Raw genomic sequence first — 16,983 nt, 5'->3', positions numbered from 1 at the left:
AGTCTTTAAGTATGTACATTAGGGCGGCCCAAAAAAACCTTTTTTTTTTCGTGTTGTGTGAAAATATGTTTATCATGTTTTACGAGCCCCCTCAAAAAATCAACTCAAAAAAATTTTTTTAGCGGTTCAAGATTTTTAAAAATTTCCAAAATCGTCAAACATAAAATTTTTTTCTTTTAATTTTTCTTCTCGTTATTTTATCATTTTCTAGGTTGAAAAAAATCTCGATTCTGAAAATTTGAAATCGATATTTTAATTTCTAAAGGTCACTCATAATTATTTTAATTTTCAAAGTAGTGTAACTGTTTTCAAGCGATCTCTAAAAAATAAATGTCATTGAACTAATAATTTTTTTTATTGAAATTAATGAACAAAAGAATAGAAATAAATCACAAGACACTTGAAAAATTTTTCAACGCTAAATTTACTACTCAGTATTAAATATTTATAATTTTTTAATTTTTTTAAATTTGTGTCGTGATTTATTTCTAGTCTTTTGTTCATCAAATTCAATAAAAAAAATTATTAGTTCGTTGATATTTATTTTTTAGAGATCACTTGAAAACAAGTACACTACTTTGAAAATTAAAATAATTATGAGCGACCTTTACAAATTAAAATATCGATTTGAAATTTTCAGAATCGAGATTTTTTTCAACTTAGAAAATGATAAAATAAAGAGAAAAAAATAAAAAAAAAATATTTTGCCAATTTTGGAAATTTTTAAAAATCTTGAGCGACCTCTAAAAAAATTTTTTTTGACCTGATTTTTTGAGGGAGCTCTTAAAACATGATAAACTAACATATTTTCAGAAGAGACAGAAAAAAATTAATAGTTTTTTTGGACCACCCTAATGAATTCGCGCGCTTTATTTTCAATGAATTGTTTTTGAATAGACTTTATTTTATTTCTATCCTTCCAAATTGTTAAAATCGTAGTGCGACACCCCACATTCTTTCGCTTGCTTGCATTAGTTTCTCCGTTTTCTAGTCTATATTATATGCGATTTTTCTTCTTTGTGAAACACCTTTTTTCTTCGATATCGTGATAGAAAGTGGTAATTAATACATACAAAATATTCGTAGGAAAATTGTAATTTGCCCCAAACGTACTAACTTCTGTCAAAAGTATGGATTGCGGCGGGACAGGTGGAAGAGCGGTGCATTGGTTTTAAGGTCGTATATCACTGTTCGTCATTATAACCGGTATATTCTATGGCAAATGTATATAAAAACGCGTTGCTAAATCCGAAATGTCTTTGTAAACGGTGTCGTAGTAAACGATATTTTTAATAATGTATTTCTATAGGATTTAATCGGGACTTCCAAATTCCGTCGTTATATCCAATATCCAGTAAATAAATCTTTAATTTCAAACCTACCTTTCCGCTTCCCGATTTCTACTTGAAGAAGAGAAATTAAAATATAAAAAAATAAAGTAAAAGAAGAAAGTTAACAAATTAAACAAACGAGAGGTGAAAAAAGAAAATAAATAAAAGGATAAGTATATAGAAACAAAAACAAAATAAAAAAATAACAATCAGAAAACCTCCAAACCTACATTAGAAAAAAAAATTGTATTAAGTAAATAAAAACATTCTTCGAGCCTATCCATGGAGAGCCAGTCGAGGATGTCAATCCAGGATCCATTTGTATTTCCAGAAGGCCTTGGAAGAAGACAATTTTAAAGTTTTTCAAAATGTGCTTTTTTGTCTTACCGCGGACTATACTTACAGTATACAGTGTGACCCATTTGAAACCGGGACACCCTCATGAAATTTTTATTTACAGGGCGATTTTGACCAACTTTTTTTTTGAATTGTAGAGGGGCAAAAAGTGTACGTTAGAATCAAGTGTCATCCTTTTTATACAAAAACCAAGGACTACCAGACGATTTTTGGAGGGTCAAAATTGAAGAAACCATATTAGTGGTATTTTTAGAAAAAATCTAAATATGCCAGTGAATTAAGCGCCCCTTAAAATGGGCCCACACCAAATTTCATAAAAAAATATTGCATATTAATATAATAATTCTGCATAATTCTGTGGCGAAATTAAAAATCACTGAATTTTTTTCGTCTGACGAAGCAAGTCATGAAATAAAACGTCCTCTTATTAAATGGCCGCCAAGGTCACCTGACTTGACTCCACTCGAAATTTTTTTTTGAATTTTGTTGAATATTGTTAGGTCTGTTCCAACAAGAGTCGGGGATTGATTCCGAACCGTTCGAAATATTTGGCCAGCTAAGTTCTAAATGTGTCTTCAGTGAATATATCGCAAGAATTAGTTGGATGCACATTTCAAACGGTTCGAAACCAATTCCCTGTTGGAACAGACCTGTAATGAATAAAAATAGTTAATGTTTTTTATTTTTGACGTTTTATTCCATGGCTTGCTTCGTCAGATGAAAAAAATTCAACAATGTGATTTTCAATTTTGCCACAGAATTATTATTATGAATATGCAATATTTTTTTATGAAATTTGGTATAGGTCCATTTTAAGGGGCGCTTAATCCAGTGGTGTACTCAGATTTTTTCTACAATTTAGAATAAAGTTGGTCAAAATCGCCCTGTAAATAAAAATTTTACGAGTGTGTCCCGGTTTCAAATGGGTCACACTGTATATGGAAGAGGAACGAAGATTTTTAACGGTTTTTTCGATATATCTCGAAAAGTAACAAAGCAATCGATACTTACAAAAAGTCAGTTGGTAGATCTTTTCAAAACCTATAATTTTCTCATTTAAAATTTTTCGATGAGAGCTATAACATATCAGTTATTTAAGAAAAATTTTTTTTTGCAAATTTGTGATTTTTTTTTGGTTATTTTGCATCAAGTTTAAAGAACATTTAAAATTTAATGTCTTACACGATCATATTTTTTTTGTCCAGGTGAAAATTTCTGCAAATTTAACATTAGGCCGTCAGAATGCTTGGACTATAAGAAAAAAAAAAAATAAAAATTGTTACGATTAAAAACAAAATTACAAAAATTAAGTATAAAGGTTACAAAAATATCACATTTTTTTAAACTTTAAAAAAATCTACGCAAAAGAAAAATGTGACTAAAAAACAAAGTTTAATTTAAAATACCAACTAATCAAATTATATAAAGTTACACAAAACTACAAATTATTTTAAGTATCACCAATTTTAACTGTTTTTTTGACTTGACGAATTGCAGTTAAATAAATTTTTCACACTCGTCACTGTATGGTTTGTCTCGTGGGCGGGAAGGTTTGTAACGGTAGAGAAGCGTCCTTAAGCCGTAAACCTTTCCGACTATGCCCAAAAGCCGCCAGAATAACGTGAATAGCAGCCTCGATGGTCCTCTTGACATCCTGTTCGCTTCCTATACCCGGATTGACTTCGACAAGGTCCATCGCCCCTAAGCGGCCTGTTTTGTATATCATTTCCATGATGTGGACGCCCTCGCGTAGAGTAAGGCCCCCTCTCACTGAAAACGGACCGAATTATATTCAGCACACTTTTCCGCGACTTTCCAAATACCGAGAACTTACCAGGCGTTCCAGTACTTGGAGCCTCCAAAGAATCGAGAGAATCGATGTCGAAACTAACATGTATCGACCTCCTTCTCTCCGGATCTATCCTGTCCAAGGCCATGTTAACGACGGTGCCGATGCCGTAGTTTTCGACCTCGTCCATGCCGAATGCCGTTATGCCCAACTTGTCGATCACTAATCGTTCATACGAGTCGACCGATCGCAGGCCGATGTAGGCGACGTTTCTTATGGACATGACGGGTTGCTGCCAGTCCATACCCGGCAGGTAAGGCCAGTAGTCCGCAAGTTCGGACGCTAGCAGGGCCATCGGCATGCCGTGGACGTTGCCCGAGGGCGAAGTCTTGTTCGTGTTTAGGTCTGCGTGTGCGTCGATCCATAATAGGCATATGTCTTCGTTTTTGGATTTTATGTGGCCGTCGACGGTGCCGATTCCTGTAAAAGTTAGACGTCCTGTGTAATATTTATTTACCGGAGCGAATTGAACTTTTTTATATTTCGAATTAATTTCAGTATACAGGATGTTAAAAATATATATTTATTTACATCTTCATTGCTTTTCAAGATGTTTAGATGAAATTTTGGATACTTTTTATTTTGAAAAACAATCAAAGCGCAAATTATGGAATTTTTCAAATAATCTCTCTCGAAAAAACGACCGAGCGCTTTGTAAAATATGGCTAGAAAATAAAATTTTAAAATTATACCTATAGAATGATCTCCACCGAGTGTAAGACAAATCCGACCATCTTTTATAATTTTCTCCACATTTCTAGACAGTTCTTGGTTACATGACGCTACGTGTGCGTATTCCCTCATATTTGGAACTTTTTTTTCAATCTCTTCATTGACTTGGTACGTAATATTCCCATAGTCTTTAATGTTGATTTTTTTATCTAAAAATAAATGCGGTGTACTTCAATTCAAATCCAATTACTACAGTGGCGACATAAGGACAGTGGCGACGAAAGAGGTCCCGTTAATTTGGCACATCAGATCAAATTTAGCATTTGACTGACATGACAATTTTCTGATTAGATTTAATTACACGAAATTAAAAAAAATTAGAAACAAAATGTAATTAAATAGTCGTAATGTGACATTATAACAAAAAAGAGGCTTTATTTTTACAAAGGACCCCGCAACTATCCTTATGGAAAACCGGTTTCGGTCGAATGGTACGAAACTTTGCCGAATGATAGCCCTCAAGGTGTCAATCAAAAAAGTCCATAGGACCTAGGTCTGAAAATCTACTGTTCTGAAGCTACAGCCTTCTGAAGTTATCGAATCCACATGTTCGATGACCATCAAGTCCAATGATTTATGGGCGAGTAAAAGCAAATATTTTCTAACAAAATACAGGCTGTTACAAATTCGCTTCTCACTAAAGGGATCTCAGAAACTGTAAGATACGAATTAGCTTAAATGGGGGCAAAGTTGGATAATCAGGGGACCAACATTATGCCTCTAAAAAATCAAGGCTAACATGATTAGTTTTCGAAATATTTGAAAAATAAAAAGAAATTTTGAAAACCTGTTTTTGTTTCATTTCAGCCTTGTTTGAGGCGATATTGAAAAAAGAACACTTTCTCGTGGCAACTTTTTGCGCTCTATCGAATGGTATAATCAATTTTTATATGTAACGTTTCGTCTCTCCAGGACCATCACCAACTTATTATTTTTTTTAAATATGGCCCTGCAAATATTACATTTTTTGCAAACCTTCATGACCCCCGATACCGTACTGTCTCAGCCCAGATTAGATTCAGACGTATTATCTCGTAAAATTCATCTTCGATGTATTCGTTCCAAATTTATCTAAATTTTTTATTTCGATTTCTTTGTTTACTGAATCATCGTACATTCTAAGTGTCGTTAGACCCTCTGAAATCCACTTAGTTATTTAAACTATTACCATGGAATTTAGAAACTCTTTTTGTCTTGAAATTTTTTCGTAAAAGGCAATGTTTTCGAGAAAAATGGCAAAATGTGATTGAATGCATATCGTAATTTGCCATTTTTCCCGAAAACTTAGCGTTTTACGAAAAAAGTATCAAGATACAAAAAGTTTCTAAATTCAATGGCTTTCGAGCGAAATAAAAATTTTTTAGAAATTCAAATATGCGACCACATTTTCTCCAAAGAAAAGGGGGCCCACGAAAAAGAAAAATAAAAAATACGGATCCCCTAAAGAGTGACCGCAAAAAACCTGTGATTTTTGCCCGTTTATTCACAATGCACAGAGAATTTAAAAAAATACATAAAAATATGTTTTTGGTCGCAAATTACTTGTCATAAAAAACTGAAATGAGCATAGCTTTTAGTATTTTGAAAATTTTAAAAATCACCCCTACTTAGGGATTGAAAAAATGCCAAAAATGAAGAATTTGAATGTTACCAATTGATATAAAAACTATTAACATGTGAATTATCTTAATATATTTTTTTTTTTTGGAATTTTTACAATTATTTCTGATATTCTCTATTTTGGGGATGATTCCACCCTCTGAGCGCGCCTAAGGGTGGATTTTTTAATTCAACATGCTTGCTTACTTCAGTCATGAGAATAAATCTTTCTTTGTATCAAGAATCATTCGATAGAAAAATTCACATGCTAATAGTTTTTATATTTAATGGCAATATTCAATTCTTCATATTGGGCGTCTTTTCAACCCCTAAATAGGTTGAATGCTCATGTTAATTTTTTACGAGTAATTCGAGATCAAAAACATATTTTTATCTATTTTCTTTAGTTCTCTGCGAGTGATTAAAATTTTCCACTATCACAAGCGAAAAGTCATTTTTCATTAGTAAAGAAATAATTTAAAAAAATTTCAAATACTATTTAATACAATAAAAAGGATTTTAATAGATTTTTCCTAGAAATGATGGGTTTTTCAGTCATATTAATTTGAAAGACTTGATCAATTTTGACTTTTTTTTTATTATATTTCATGATAACGAATCATTTTACCTGAAACTGGAGAAAAAAAGTACAATTATAACATAAAAACTTTGAATTTGAATCACTTTTGTATGAGTAGGTTTATCAAAAAATGATAAGAGACATTTTTCGTAGAACGTTCAATTTCCTACAAGAATACGTCTCGATCATTTAAATCCGTCTATTGGTTTTTAAGATATAAAATTCTGAAATTGAAAAATAATTCTTCCCATGTTATTTAAATGGAAAATAGAAAATCGCGATGCGCCACCTCTAAATATTAATATTAAGAGTTCCAATTTTTACAGGCATTTCTTCTCACCTGCCTGAATCTATTTCAGAGATTTTGAAAAAAAAAATTGTCGATTTTTTTTAATCAACCTAATACACAAGAAAATTTACTGAAACTTTGACTCGATCTATTTTCTCTAAATCGAAAATAAAAGAGATACTCAAATAGAGTATATGAATATTACTATCGTACATTACTGTGTAATTATTTATATTTTGGCAGTTAACATAATTCACATAACACGTTTGCTTGCTATAACCGAAATGCTTCGACACCATTGTCGCTACTATACTTTACAAAGCCATTGTTCTGATAACAAAGGGAGACCTTTTTTAAATTTGAACATAAAATAAAAAAACTAATAAAATTACTTACGGATTCCTGCAAGCTGTTCCACCAACCCCGCCTTTCTGATAGCGTCCGGTCCGTTTGCAACCCCTACCTTTGGCTGTCCCTTGTCGAAAGGCACTCCCAAAATGCCTATTTTAGTTTCTCTCTCCGTATGCAAATACCTCTTTAAAACCTCAAAACCATTTCGAAGTCTCACTTTTCTCAACATGTTTTCAAAGGAAAATAGCTCAAGTTCATCGATGTGTTTGAAATATTTGAAAATCTTATCAGAATCGAGCGTTTCGAATTGAGGTCGCGGGGTCAAGATTATCAGCGTGTTGAAACACCTAATCCAATTTTGTGACTCTGATAGGGCATTTGAAATGATTCTAAACAATTACTTATGTGGAGTATATTGTTTGAAATGTTTATAAAAAATATATTCAAGTGATTAAAAATATCGTTGGACGAAAGTTTTTGATAAGAAAAAGTACATTTTCCTTTATGAATTTACGTATCGGTTTGTGTACAAATCAAGCAGCTCTTCTAAATATTTAATATGATAAAGAGAGTCTTCTTGTTCCTTTTCAATCGATTTTATGAATATATACCGATTATTTTTATATTCGCTAAGGCTTCCTATGACAGTAACCTAAAAATGACAATAATGTCATTTGTTTACCCATTGACCATATACTTCCATACAGAAGTATGTGCCATTGACCTAGTAAACTATGGACTGGCCCTAGAAAGAGAGGTCAGTCGCGCTGATGCGTGCAAGGCAGATGAAGCTAGTTGAGGCAAATACCGGTAAAACAAATGATGGTACACGGGTTCACGGGTATATCGGTACAAAATGCCGTAAACAAACTTTGAAGTAAATGTCATGTATTGACATTATTGATTGATTTCTTGAATTATTGTGTGATTTAGTTAGTGTATGTGAAAGATTCGTAAAAACTAAATATGGTGCAATCGTGTTCTGCGATAAATTGCGTAGAGACGTTTAAGTGGAGAAAAAAATTAAATTTCATAGGTAGGAAAGAAGTTATGATAGTACCAACATGTTTATACTTTTCGCATCTTTCTGAAAATAATGACCAAGTAGAGTTGTCTCTGATGATAACTTATTAGATTATATTATTTCCCCCATCCTCGAAATAAAATGTCATTTTAACGTCAAAATTTTGCCACTTTAAATGTGATACTCTTCAAATTATTTTTTAACATCAAACCGATTATAAAGAAAAAGTTTTAACTGAAATGTACTTATAATGTGCTCCAGCAAAAATTCTCTTCAAGTAATATGTTGAACGAAGAAAGCATCGACATAGTTTCAATTTATACTGTTCTGTAAAGCAAGAAAATACTTATTTATAATATTTGAAACAACTACATCAGGAGACCTTGCAGTAATTTTAACCGATCGAGTTTACAATATGAGGAAAATAAATGGAGAAAAATATAAAGAATGTATTATAAAAACTATCTGGAATATTATAGCTAAAACAAATTAAATATTGTACTGTAATTAGGACAGTAATATAATAAACCCTTTTACATACCTACACTACTGGAAAAAATTAAAATTTTTTGTTTTAGTCTATATTATTTTTATAGTCTTGGAATACGGCCCAACAGAAAAAAGGGGTAAGGAATCGAGTATAGCTAGCTGATTGGTTGCAGTCGAATTTCTGTAAACAAAGCTTAAGCCCTTACTGCCTCCATCTCTCTCGCACACGTCTGAGCGATTGCCGTTTATAAGTTTATATAGGCAAAATGACAGTTGGGCGAGTCCAGTAGTTTATAAGATCTATGGTTTTACCCATTAGGTGTAAAATATATTAAAAAGAAAATTTCAAATTGCCAAATAATTAAGATACTGGCATACTTACAATATCACCTAATTTCAACTCTTCAAAAGAGGGAGTATTCTTAACTAAATTTTTTAGCGCTCGCATCATAATTGCTCTTGCCTAAATTTATAAATTAAAAACACTTTAATTTGAGAAGTATAAAGGCAAAACAAAAAGTATTCACCTTTAGTATTGGGTCATTACGATTTGCCTTAAGAGCCTCTGTTAACTCGATATGCCCCCGCTTTTCTTTTTCACTCAACTGTAAAGCTGCAAGCTCAGTTTGTTTTATTATACATGTGATATTACTGGTACCATCGTCAACTAAATCATAACAAATATTAGATTTAAAATCACTAGATAAGTATCAACTTACCAACAATAGAACACTTCTCGTAATATCTGGAAAGGGAAACAACTGTTCCACAAAGTAATACATCTTCAAAGGGAATATTCTTGCAGATGAAATAATTATCTATAGTGGGGCAGTTTAGTAGGTCCCTTATAAAAAACATTGCTGTACCGTGCAACTGCCATTTGTAGACTACGTCGGAGGAATCCTGTTCTGTTTCCTCTTCGTCTACATTTTTAACTAGCCAGTCTACGAAAATAGTCAATGTAGTTATCATACGATTACATTACTAAGGTAATTTACCTGTCCTAGTTCTATAAAGTTCATCAATTTCTTCTTCAGTAGAACGGGCAACTTTTACCTTATCTTTTTCATTCTTTGTTACTATCCAACCTAAAATTTAACTTTTGTATAAAATTTAATAATGGTCTTCATTGTAAATACTTCTGTCTGTATTATTATCAAATAAATCACTGAATGAAGCGCTAGCAATCTGCTCATCCATATTTCAGATTTTCTTTAATAACATTATTATATAGTCCGTTAACATTAATGTTCCTAATTCCTACCATTCAAATATCAAATAAATATTAAATATTCGGTCGATTTGACAGTATACTGTCCACAGATTATAGAGTTATAGACATATACTGTCAAATCTATGAAATATTGAGACTATGGAGTTTATACAAGGAGTGAAGGAAGACTTACGAGCCGTGCATACAAATTCGAATCCCGTTTTCAGTTATTCCGGTTTATAACTTACATTATGACACAAAGTAAAATTTTATATTTCAATCAACTGAAATGATTGAGAAAGGAGGCGGCGCCATCTATACAGTAAGAGTTCAATTAATTCGACAAAGATTGTTAGGTGTGAGTTTAATACAGTTGTTTACTTGTTAAATAATGTTTCCGCAGTTTACTGCAGTCTTTGAGCAATAGATGGCGGCGTAAGAGTTTGAAACGATATAGTGCAATTTCATTGGTCAATCGACACAAGTGAACGTTTCACTTCACTTGTGTCGATTGAATGGAATGACCCGTTTCTAATGGCACGAAAATTAAAAAAAAAATAAAGTACCTTTCTAAAGGCGGTTCCGTATGCATCTGGGACCGCTATACATGCTGCAATGGTCGGTTTTTTACAAGTGCTTCCGTTAAGAAAAAAAATCGAAAATTTCGAAAACTGTTGGAGCTAGAGAGGAACTTAATGCTGTTTTAGATTGATCAGGTCTGTTATAGTTCACAGATTTTTTTTCAGATTTTTCTGAGCTTTAAAACTTTTTGAGAAAGTCGAAGGAATCAATGAAAATTGTCAAAAATTTAAATGCTCATTTCAAGGCGGTTTTGTCTCACTTTTTAATATAATCATGGAGACTATATAATGGTCATTATCGTCATATTGTAAGTTTGGTTGCCTAATATTTGCAATCACAAAGTTCGAGTAACATATAATGTATTATCAATAATGTAAGTTTGGTTGCCTAACATTTGCGGTCCCCTATGGGTCTGGGATCATACGCTCTGATGGTCGGATTTTGTGCAAGTGGATAAAAATCGAAAATCTCGAAAATGATGGAGTTGAAGAGGAACGAATGCAGTTTTGGATTGGTCAGGGCCGTTATAGTTTACAGGAATTTTTTTGATCTACAAAACTTTTTGAGAAAATCGATGGACAAAATACATCCAGGACTTCTAGGTGTTAATAAGGAACTGTCTCTAATTGAGGTAAGAAACTGGTTCAAATACTTCAAATCGAAAGCAACTATTAAATATTTGTAGTCTTCATTTATTGATTATGGTATGAAACTGGGTACTGGGATTAGTAAAGTTAAAAATTCGAAATGGTTATTAGTTGATCTTTGTTCAAACTCATGCAAAAGATACCTGCGCGATGGGAATATATAATTATTTTTAATAGAGATGTGCGGCGGACATGTCGTGAAAAGAGGACATGTCTTGAGGCAACTTTTTATGATTGAAAAGTTGTATGCGCATGCGCGAAATTGTTTGTTGCATTCATAATTCCCGCAAAAAATTTTTGAGGTTGGTACATGTAAAATTAAAGATATTTGCCATTTTCTTAAATTCTGTTGGTAATTGTTTAACTTTTAACTGAAACTGACATTTTAAAAATATAACCTCTGTTGTATGTCCGTATTTTATTATTTTTGGCAAAGTTTGATTAGTAAATAGTAATCAGTTGATTCTTAATTTAATATTTAATACACAAATAGTTTATAAAAGAAGTATGACGCCAAAATCAACAGTTTGGTTATATTTTTCTGAAATGAGTAAAAATCATTATAAATGTAACTTCTGCTCAAAAACAATTTTTAAGAATTCCAGTAGGATGGAAAAACATTTAAAAAAGTGTATTGGCTGTCCGGGGAAAATTAGAGACCAGTTTATAAAAAAGTCTAAAGGTAGCTAAAAAGTAAAATATATCGACACATATTCATTAGAATAAAAGTAATATTTTGCTTTGTGTACACTCAAACAGTGACCTGTGAAAACATGACGTAACTCGTAGCTGCCTTATTAGATTCACGATCAAAAGTACTTTTCCCGGACATTTCATCTACATGTCCAACGGACATGTTCGTAACACTTTTCCGAAAAGTGCCCATCTCAAATTTTTAAAATACTTCGCAGTTTAGTTTTTCAGTTCCTTTTATGAGATAAATGTTTTGAGAAAACTTACATAGTGTGGATAGGTAATTCATTTTTAGTCGTTATATTTTAAAAACGATTTTATTAACATGAATCGGTCAATTTACAAATTACATATGTTACAAAAATTATTAAAGCTTAAAATTACAACACTCTACAACAATCTTAGTATATTCTGATTTCATACATCGGCTTATCTACAATTAACCGATCGAAGCCAAACCTCGTTAAATCTATTGTCTGAAAATTGCCGTCTAACATTAATTCTGATATTGCTCGACCGACAGCTGGCGCTTGTTGTATACCTACGAAAAAAAAAACAAGTCAAAATTTAAAATAGTTTTGTTCAAATATAAGTCCTTACCATGCCCGCTAAATCCCGTCGCTATATACATGTTATGGTAGTACGGATGAGGTCCAATAATGCCATTTTCGTCAAACGTATTGTAGTCATAGTAACCACTCCAAGCACCGGCAACCTAAACGAAAATTGTAAAAAGAATTATAAAGGCGCGAAAAAAACTTTTTGTACTAACTTTAACGGCTTCAAATGCCGGAACCCTTTTGGACAGAATGGGCCAAATTCTCTCGTCGAAAAAATTGTAATCAACTTCCAAATTTTCACAAGAAGGTTCTTCCTCTGGCGGTGGAGACAGTCCGCAAATAAACGTTCCACCTAAACCTTCTCTCCTAAAGTACATCCCGGTGTAGTCTATGGTCATCGGTGTGTTTATTCCAGGAGGTTCGCCCTGGCAGTTGAAGCTATAGACATATCTCTTCCTAAAAATCAAATGAAAGAGGAACACGTAACGGATCGGAGGATTGGTGGGTAATTCTACCTCTTTTCCACGGGCAAAGGTATGGACAGCATTCCGCTTCCCACTCCTACCTTAGCCAGTTGTGCTATTTCTCCCGAATCACATCCAGCTGCTATTACGCACGCCGCAAATTCTATAGTTCTTTGCTCGCCATTTGGCATCCTTACCTGCGTAAATAATAATAATAATAATAATAACTTTATTTGCCCAACAGTGTACAAGCACCATTTACAGAGCAAAACTTAAATATTCATAATTATAGTGCAAATAATAATAATAACGTATTTTTGGAGAGATATAACCAACAAAACAAATGTCATATGCCTACTGGCATAAAGCATTACTTTGTACCTACCCACCTGTAAAAATGACCTACTAATTTGCCCCGGTTGGCATTGAATTACACCCACAGTATCTAGCAAATAGCTAAGATCGTTCATTACAACATAGTCCAGGCGGTATAATAATAATTATGCTTTAAACAATTTTATAATATATAAACAAACTTACTAGTGTCACCTGGTGCAACATGCAAACATTTTGGTCGCGAATATTAACATAGTAAATAAATAAACATAATAAATTAATCATTTTTTAAAGTAAGTGTTTATCGGCATGTCATAAGTCCAATAATTAATAATAAAAGGTAGTTGAAAGTATGATAATTGAATTTTTTGTTGCAAGACATCAATTTTAAAAAAAATCATTGAAATTGGTCCATTAGAAGCTGAGATAATTTTAATTTTTCCGAGCGTCGCAGTTTTGAATTCGAGAATTCAGATCGGAGTAGCTGTGCGTTTGCTCCCCCCACCACTGATACCTTATTGATTGCACACGGTCTTGAATACTTTTGAGTGATATTTTAAATGGGACGCCCGTGATTGCAAATTTTGAATATTTATATCTGGAAATTACTCGGAATGACAAACCTATTAGTTCAAAAACAGCCCTTATACCCTTATAGTTTTGCTGTAAATAAGGGTTAACTTGAACGGGCTATAACTCCGAAAATAATGGGCGGATCATCAGTTTTTTTTTTTAAATACTCGTCTTTCCGGGTACTTTCAATCCATATTTTAAAATAAAAAAAAATATGAAAAAAACATTAAATTGTTGAAATGAAAATGTTTAAACAATCACCACGGCTCACCTATTTGTCCGATTTGAATTTTTCAAAAAGCATTTTAAAGCTTGAGAGCTCTTCTTTTTGTGGTGAAATTTTCAAGTATTCAAAGGCTTTAGATTTTTAGAAATTTGATTTTGAAAATTTTTTAATTTAAAAAAAATTTAAACAATTATTATGTAAAAACTATCGAACCCAATTGGATGAAATTTGGTGTGATGATTTTATGCACTAAGAAGTTTAATTGGGAAAAGTATGAAGATCCTAGGTATTATTCAAGTGTCTGAAAAAAATTGACAAATAAACAAGCATTTTTTGCAAATTTTTAAATGATTTTTCCGATATTTGCTACAACAATTATTATTTTTTGGAATTGCAATTAACTCTATCTTGTTCAAAATTTAATTACAAAACTTTTTTTCCTCTTCCATTTTTGTCTAAAATAAATAGTTGCTAAGTTGTCGACGAGAAATCCAAGAAAAAAATGATTTTTTTTTGCACTTTTTTATACTCTTTTGCAATAATAATTAAATCCACTTTTTTTTTATTTGCATAGAAAAATTATCATTTCTGGTGTTATTTAGAAGCCATTAAAGCAAAAATCTCCAATCATATTGGTTTACCCAAGTATACCCTTTTTAAAACAGATACCGCCTGGACTAACAGTCACCAGACAGATCAGTTTCAAACTCGTTACTTCTCATCGATATGTTATAGGTGAGGTTACTGATAAATGATTTAGCTATTTGGAGGTATATCTACTGATATGATTTGAGTATAGGTGAGATATAACCTATAAAGTATATGTCACATCTTGATTTTATTAGAAAGTGTATGACATAAGGAAGATTTTGTGCTGTCAAACGTGTTTGTACATTTTTAAAGAATTCCTTTTTAAAAAAAATATTTTTAACAAGAATTGTTATAATATTGTTCTTACTGCCAGTTGATTTATTCCTTCGTAGTTTCCCTCAATGCCTTCCACGAGTATTTCTTTATTCTCACTGAACATAAAATCTACCACCTCGCCTTTAATGTATTGAGCGCCTAATTCCTTTGCGCCCGCCTTCAGTATGTTGAGTAGAGACCAGGGATCGAACCATCCCTCTTTCTCCAACCCCAGGCAGCCTACTTCTAAGTCGGAAACGTCTAACCAAGGAAATCTAAAAGAAAACTATAAGGGTTAAAAATATCTAATTACAATTACATAATACCTTTTCTTGAGTCCTTCTTTGCCAAGAATCATATTTACAGCCCCGATGTTATTTTGCATTTTGGAATTATCTATTAGTTGTGCAGCACCTTCTTCGCTCGCTAATACTAAATACCCATGAGGGGTGAAATGTACTTCGGCATTAGGCCCGAAACGTTTTTTCAACGTCCTGAGAAACTCGGCTCCATACAAAGACATCTGGACGTTTTCTGGGAGTGAAAACTGTTGCCGCAGGCCTCCCACAGACAGGGTCGTGGAACATTTCGCATACTGTTGAAAAACTAACAAGGTTTATTTAAATCGCTACATACCACCGATCTTTTTACCGTAGTGTCTTTCTCTATTACAACCACCCTCACTCCTTCGTAACCTGACTTTTCCTTCAACCAATAAGCTATGGAGCTGCCAATGGCTCCTCCACCGATGATCACTATATCGGCATGTTTTGGAAAGCCTCTTGTTAAAGCAGTTGGTCGATTATTTACGTATTTACGATTCTTCAGCTTTATGTCATCTCTTAATACCCTAAAAGTCCTCCAAATTGGATTTTCGAAGTCTTCACACAATTGAACACTTTTGTGGAAAGTCCTTTTGCCCGAAATTAATTTGCAACATAATTTGAGAGAGCGCCTACAAAACATTTTATGCGTTTGCTAACATTGACGACCGCAGTTAATCTAATCTAGTTATTACTTAATTTTTCTTTGTACCATTTTAAGAATCTTATCAAAATAAAAAGCAATAAGGTTAAGAGTTTAGAGGTTAAAGTTAGGTTATGTCAACTGTTATGAAATATTTGCATTAACGACCAGCATAGAGATATTTGAACCGATAAGACAATATTGCAGAAGACTGCAGATTCTAGTCAAGTAGTCAGTAGTATTTCTTGGTATTTCTCAACTAGTGTTTTCAACGATGAGTTTACATTCAATTTCAGGTTAACTTTACTTAACTTGATGTTTTAGTGACGTTTTTAAAATTTGCATTTTATCAGGGCAAGTTTTATTTACAGCGAATGTAGCAAAATGTATTTGTTTTAGATTATTTCGACGACATAACAATGTCAAGGCGTAGGGGCACAAAAAGCAGTGAAGTTCTTTACTCCCAATTGCCCACGAGTGACCAAGGCTTCACCGATGCCCAATTTCTAGTACCGGCTCAAAAAGTACCTTGGAAGGCAATCGCTTTAGCTACAATGTTACTTGTCGTTGGTACAAGTTTACTTGTTTTCGGATGCATGGTTGTAACGGGGCATATTGTTCTTCAGTATTCGGATAGAATGTGGCCTATGATAATTTTAGGTGTGTTAATGTTCATACCGGGGGCCTATCATATAAGAATTGCTTATTATGCGTACAAAAAAGTGCCTGGGTTTTCATTCGATGATATCCCCGAGTTTGAATAGAAGCTTAATTGTTTTGGGACTTAATTAATATTTTAAATACAAGTATTAACTAACAAAATAACGCTTTAAAATATGTTATTTATATTAAAGATTTTGTAACTACGCATTTTAATAGTTGTGAAAACTGGAGAACTAAAAGATTTTAAATTATATTCTAGTCATTTAAAGTAATTTTTTAAGTATTTGTTATATCACTTTATCAGTAACAAAAGGCAAAATGGTAAATTCCAATAAATTATATAATAAAACTAATACCTTGTTTTCCTTTACAAATTACAAAAAAAATATTTGAAATATTGTAATGTCTAAAAAAAATAAATTCCTCAGATTTGCATTTGCACATTGCAGAAATGTTATTTATTTTATCGATTTAACTTTTACTATGGCGTCATCTATTATACGATTGTGGTACAAATAGTAATTAATTACAGTAATCTGTAATCCATACCTCT

General features: G+C 32.5%; 4 protein-coding genes across 4 annotated transcripts; 1 reads left to right on the top strand and 3 right to left on the bottom strand.

The window, feature by feature from the left end:
• Nucleotides 1-3,063: 3,063 nt before the first annotated feature.
• Nucleotides 3,064-7,550, bottom strand: LOC108908370 (arginase-1). The gene is made up of 4 exons (XM_018712401.2): nt 7,134-7,550; nt 4,230-4,418; nt 3,523-3,957; nt 3,064-3,458 (listed from the first exon to the last, which is right to left on the bottom strand). The coding sequence occupies exons 1-4, from the start codon at nt 7,315-7,317 to the stop codon at nt 3,208-3,210; spliced, it is 1,059 nt and encodes a 352-aa protein (XP_018567917.1). The 5' UTR covers nt 7,318-7,550; the 3' UTR covers nt 3,064-3,207.
• Nucleotides 7,551-7,571: 21 nt separating this feature from the next.
• Nucleotides 7,572-9,856, bottom strand: LOC108908371. Its single transcript, XM_018712402.1, has 6 exons — nt 9,741-9,856; nt 9,600-9,689; nt 9,321-9,545; nt 9,129-9,268; nt 8,984-9,064; nt 7,572-7,740 (listed from the first exon to the last, which is right to left on the bottom strand). Exons 1-6 carry the CDS (start codon nt 9,799-9,801, stop codon nt 7,591-7,593), a joined length of 747 nt encoding a protein of 248 aa, XP_018567918.1. The 5' UTR covers nt 9,802-9,856; the 3' UTR covers nt 7,572-7,590.
• Nucleotides 9,857-12,043: 2,187 nt separating this feature from the next.
• Nucleotides 12,044-15,858, bottom strand: LOC108908379 (FAD-dependent oxidoreductase domain-containing protein 1). The gene is made up of 7 exons (XM_018712413.2): nt 15,453-15,858; nt 15,128-15,396; nt 14,854-15,076; nt 12,812-12,957; nt 12,509-12,752; nt 12,337-12,451; nt 12,044-12,277 (listed from the first exon to the last, which is right to left on the bottom strand). Exons 1-7 carry the CDS (start codon nt 15,765-15,767, stop codon nt 12,138-12,140), a joined length of 1,452 nt encoding a protein of 483 aa, XP_018567929.1. The 5' UTR covers nt 15,768-15,858; the 3' UTR covers nt 12,044-12,137.
• Nucleotides 15,859-15,915: 57 nt separating this feature from the next.
• Nucleotides 15,916-16,751, top strand: LOC108908380 (transmembrane protein 230). Its single transcript, XM_018712414.1, has 2 exons — nt 15,916-16,063; nt 16,167-16,751. The coding sequence occupies exons 1-2, from the start codon at nt 16,042-16,044 to the stop codon at nt 16,529-16,531; spliced, it is 387 nt and encodes a 128-aa protein (XP_018567930.1). The 5' UTR covers nt 15,916-16,041; the 3' UTR covers nt 16,532-16,751.
• The last annotated feature ends 232 nt before the right edge of the window (nt 16,752-16,983 follow it).

Source organism: Anoplophora glabripennis, unplaced genomic scaffold (genome assembly GCF_000390285.2).
Source record: "Anoplophora glabripennis isolate ALB-LARVAE unplaced genomic scaffold, Agla_2.0 scaffold347, whole genome shotgun sequence".
NCBI classification, from domain to species: domain Eukaryota; kingdom Metazoa; phylum Arthropoda; class Insecta; order Coleoptera; family Cerambycidae; genus Anoplophora; species Anoplophora glabripennis.
This window is presented reverse-complemented; position numbering and strand designations above follow the sequence as displayed.

Bases quoted from the DNA above. Each gene is read 5' to 3' on its own strand.
- LOC108908370 (XM_018712401.2), bottom strand. From the start codon at position 7,317: ATGTTGAGAAAAGTGAGACTTCGAAATGGTTTTGAGGTTTTAAAGAGG. The intron at 4,419-7,133 runs GTAAGTAATTTT...ATTTATTTTTAG, and splicing joins GGAACAGCTTGCAGGAATCC to ATAAAAAAATCAACATTAAA. The intron at 3,958-4,229 runs GTATAATTTTAA...TAACTTTTACAG, and splicing joins CGGTGGAGATCATTCTATAG to GAATCGGCACCGTCGACGGC.
- LOC108908371 (XM_018712402.1), bottom strand. From the start codon at position 9,801: ATGGATGAGCAGATTGCTAGCGCTTCATTCAGTGATTTATTTGATAAT. The intron at 9,269-9,320 runs GTAAGTTGATAC...GTTATGATTTAG, and splicing joins CGAGAAGTGTTCTATTGTTG to TTGACGATGGTACCAGTAAT. The intron at 9,065-9,128 runs GTGAATACTTTT...TTATAAATTTAG, and splicing joins GTAATGACCCAATACTAAAG to GCAAGAGCAATTATGATGCG.
- LOC108908379 (XM_018712413.2), bottom strand. From the start codon at position 15,767: ATGTTTTGTAGGCGCTCTCTCAAATTATGTTGCAAATTAATTTCGGGC. The intron at 12,958-14,853 runs GTAAGAACAATA...TTATTTACGCAG, and splicing joins AAGGAATAAATCAACTGGCA to GTAAGGATGCCAAATGGCGA. The intron at 12,452-12,508 runs GTTAGTACAAAA...ATTTTCGTTTAG, and splicing joins CGGCATTTGAAGCCGTTAAA to GTTGCCGGTGCTTGGAGTGG.
- LOC108908380 (XM_018712414.1), top strand. From the start codon at position 16,042: ATGAGTTTACATTCAATTTCAG. The intron at 16,064-16,166 runs GTTAACTTTACT...TATTTGTTTTAG, and splicing joins GAGTTTACATTCAATTTCAG to ATTATTTCGACGACATAACA.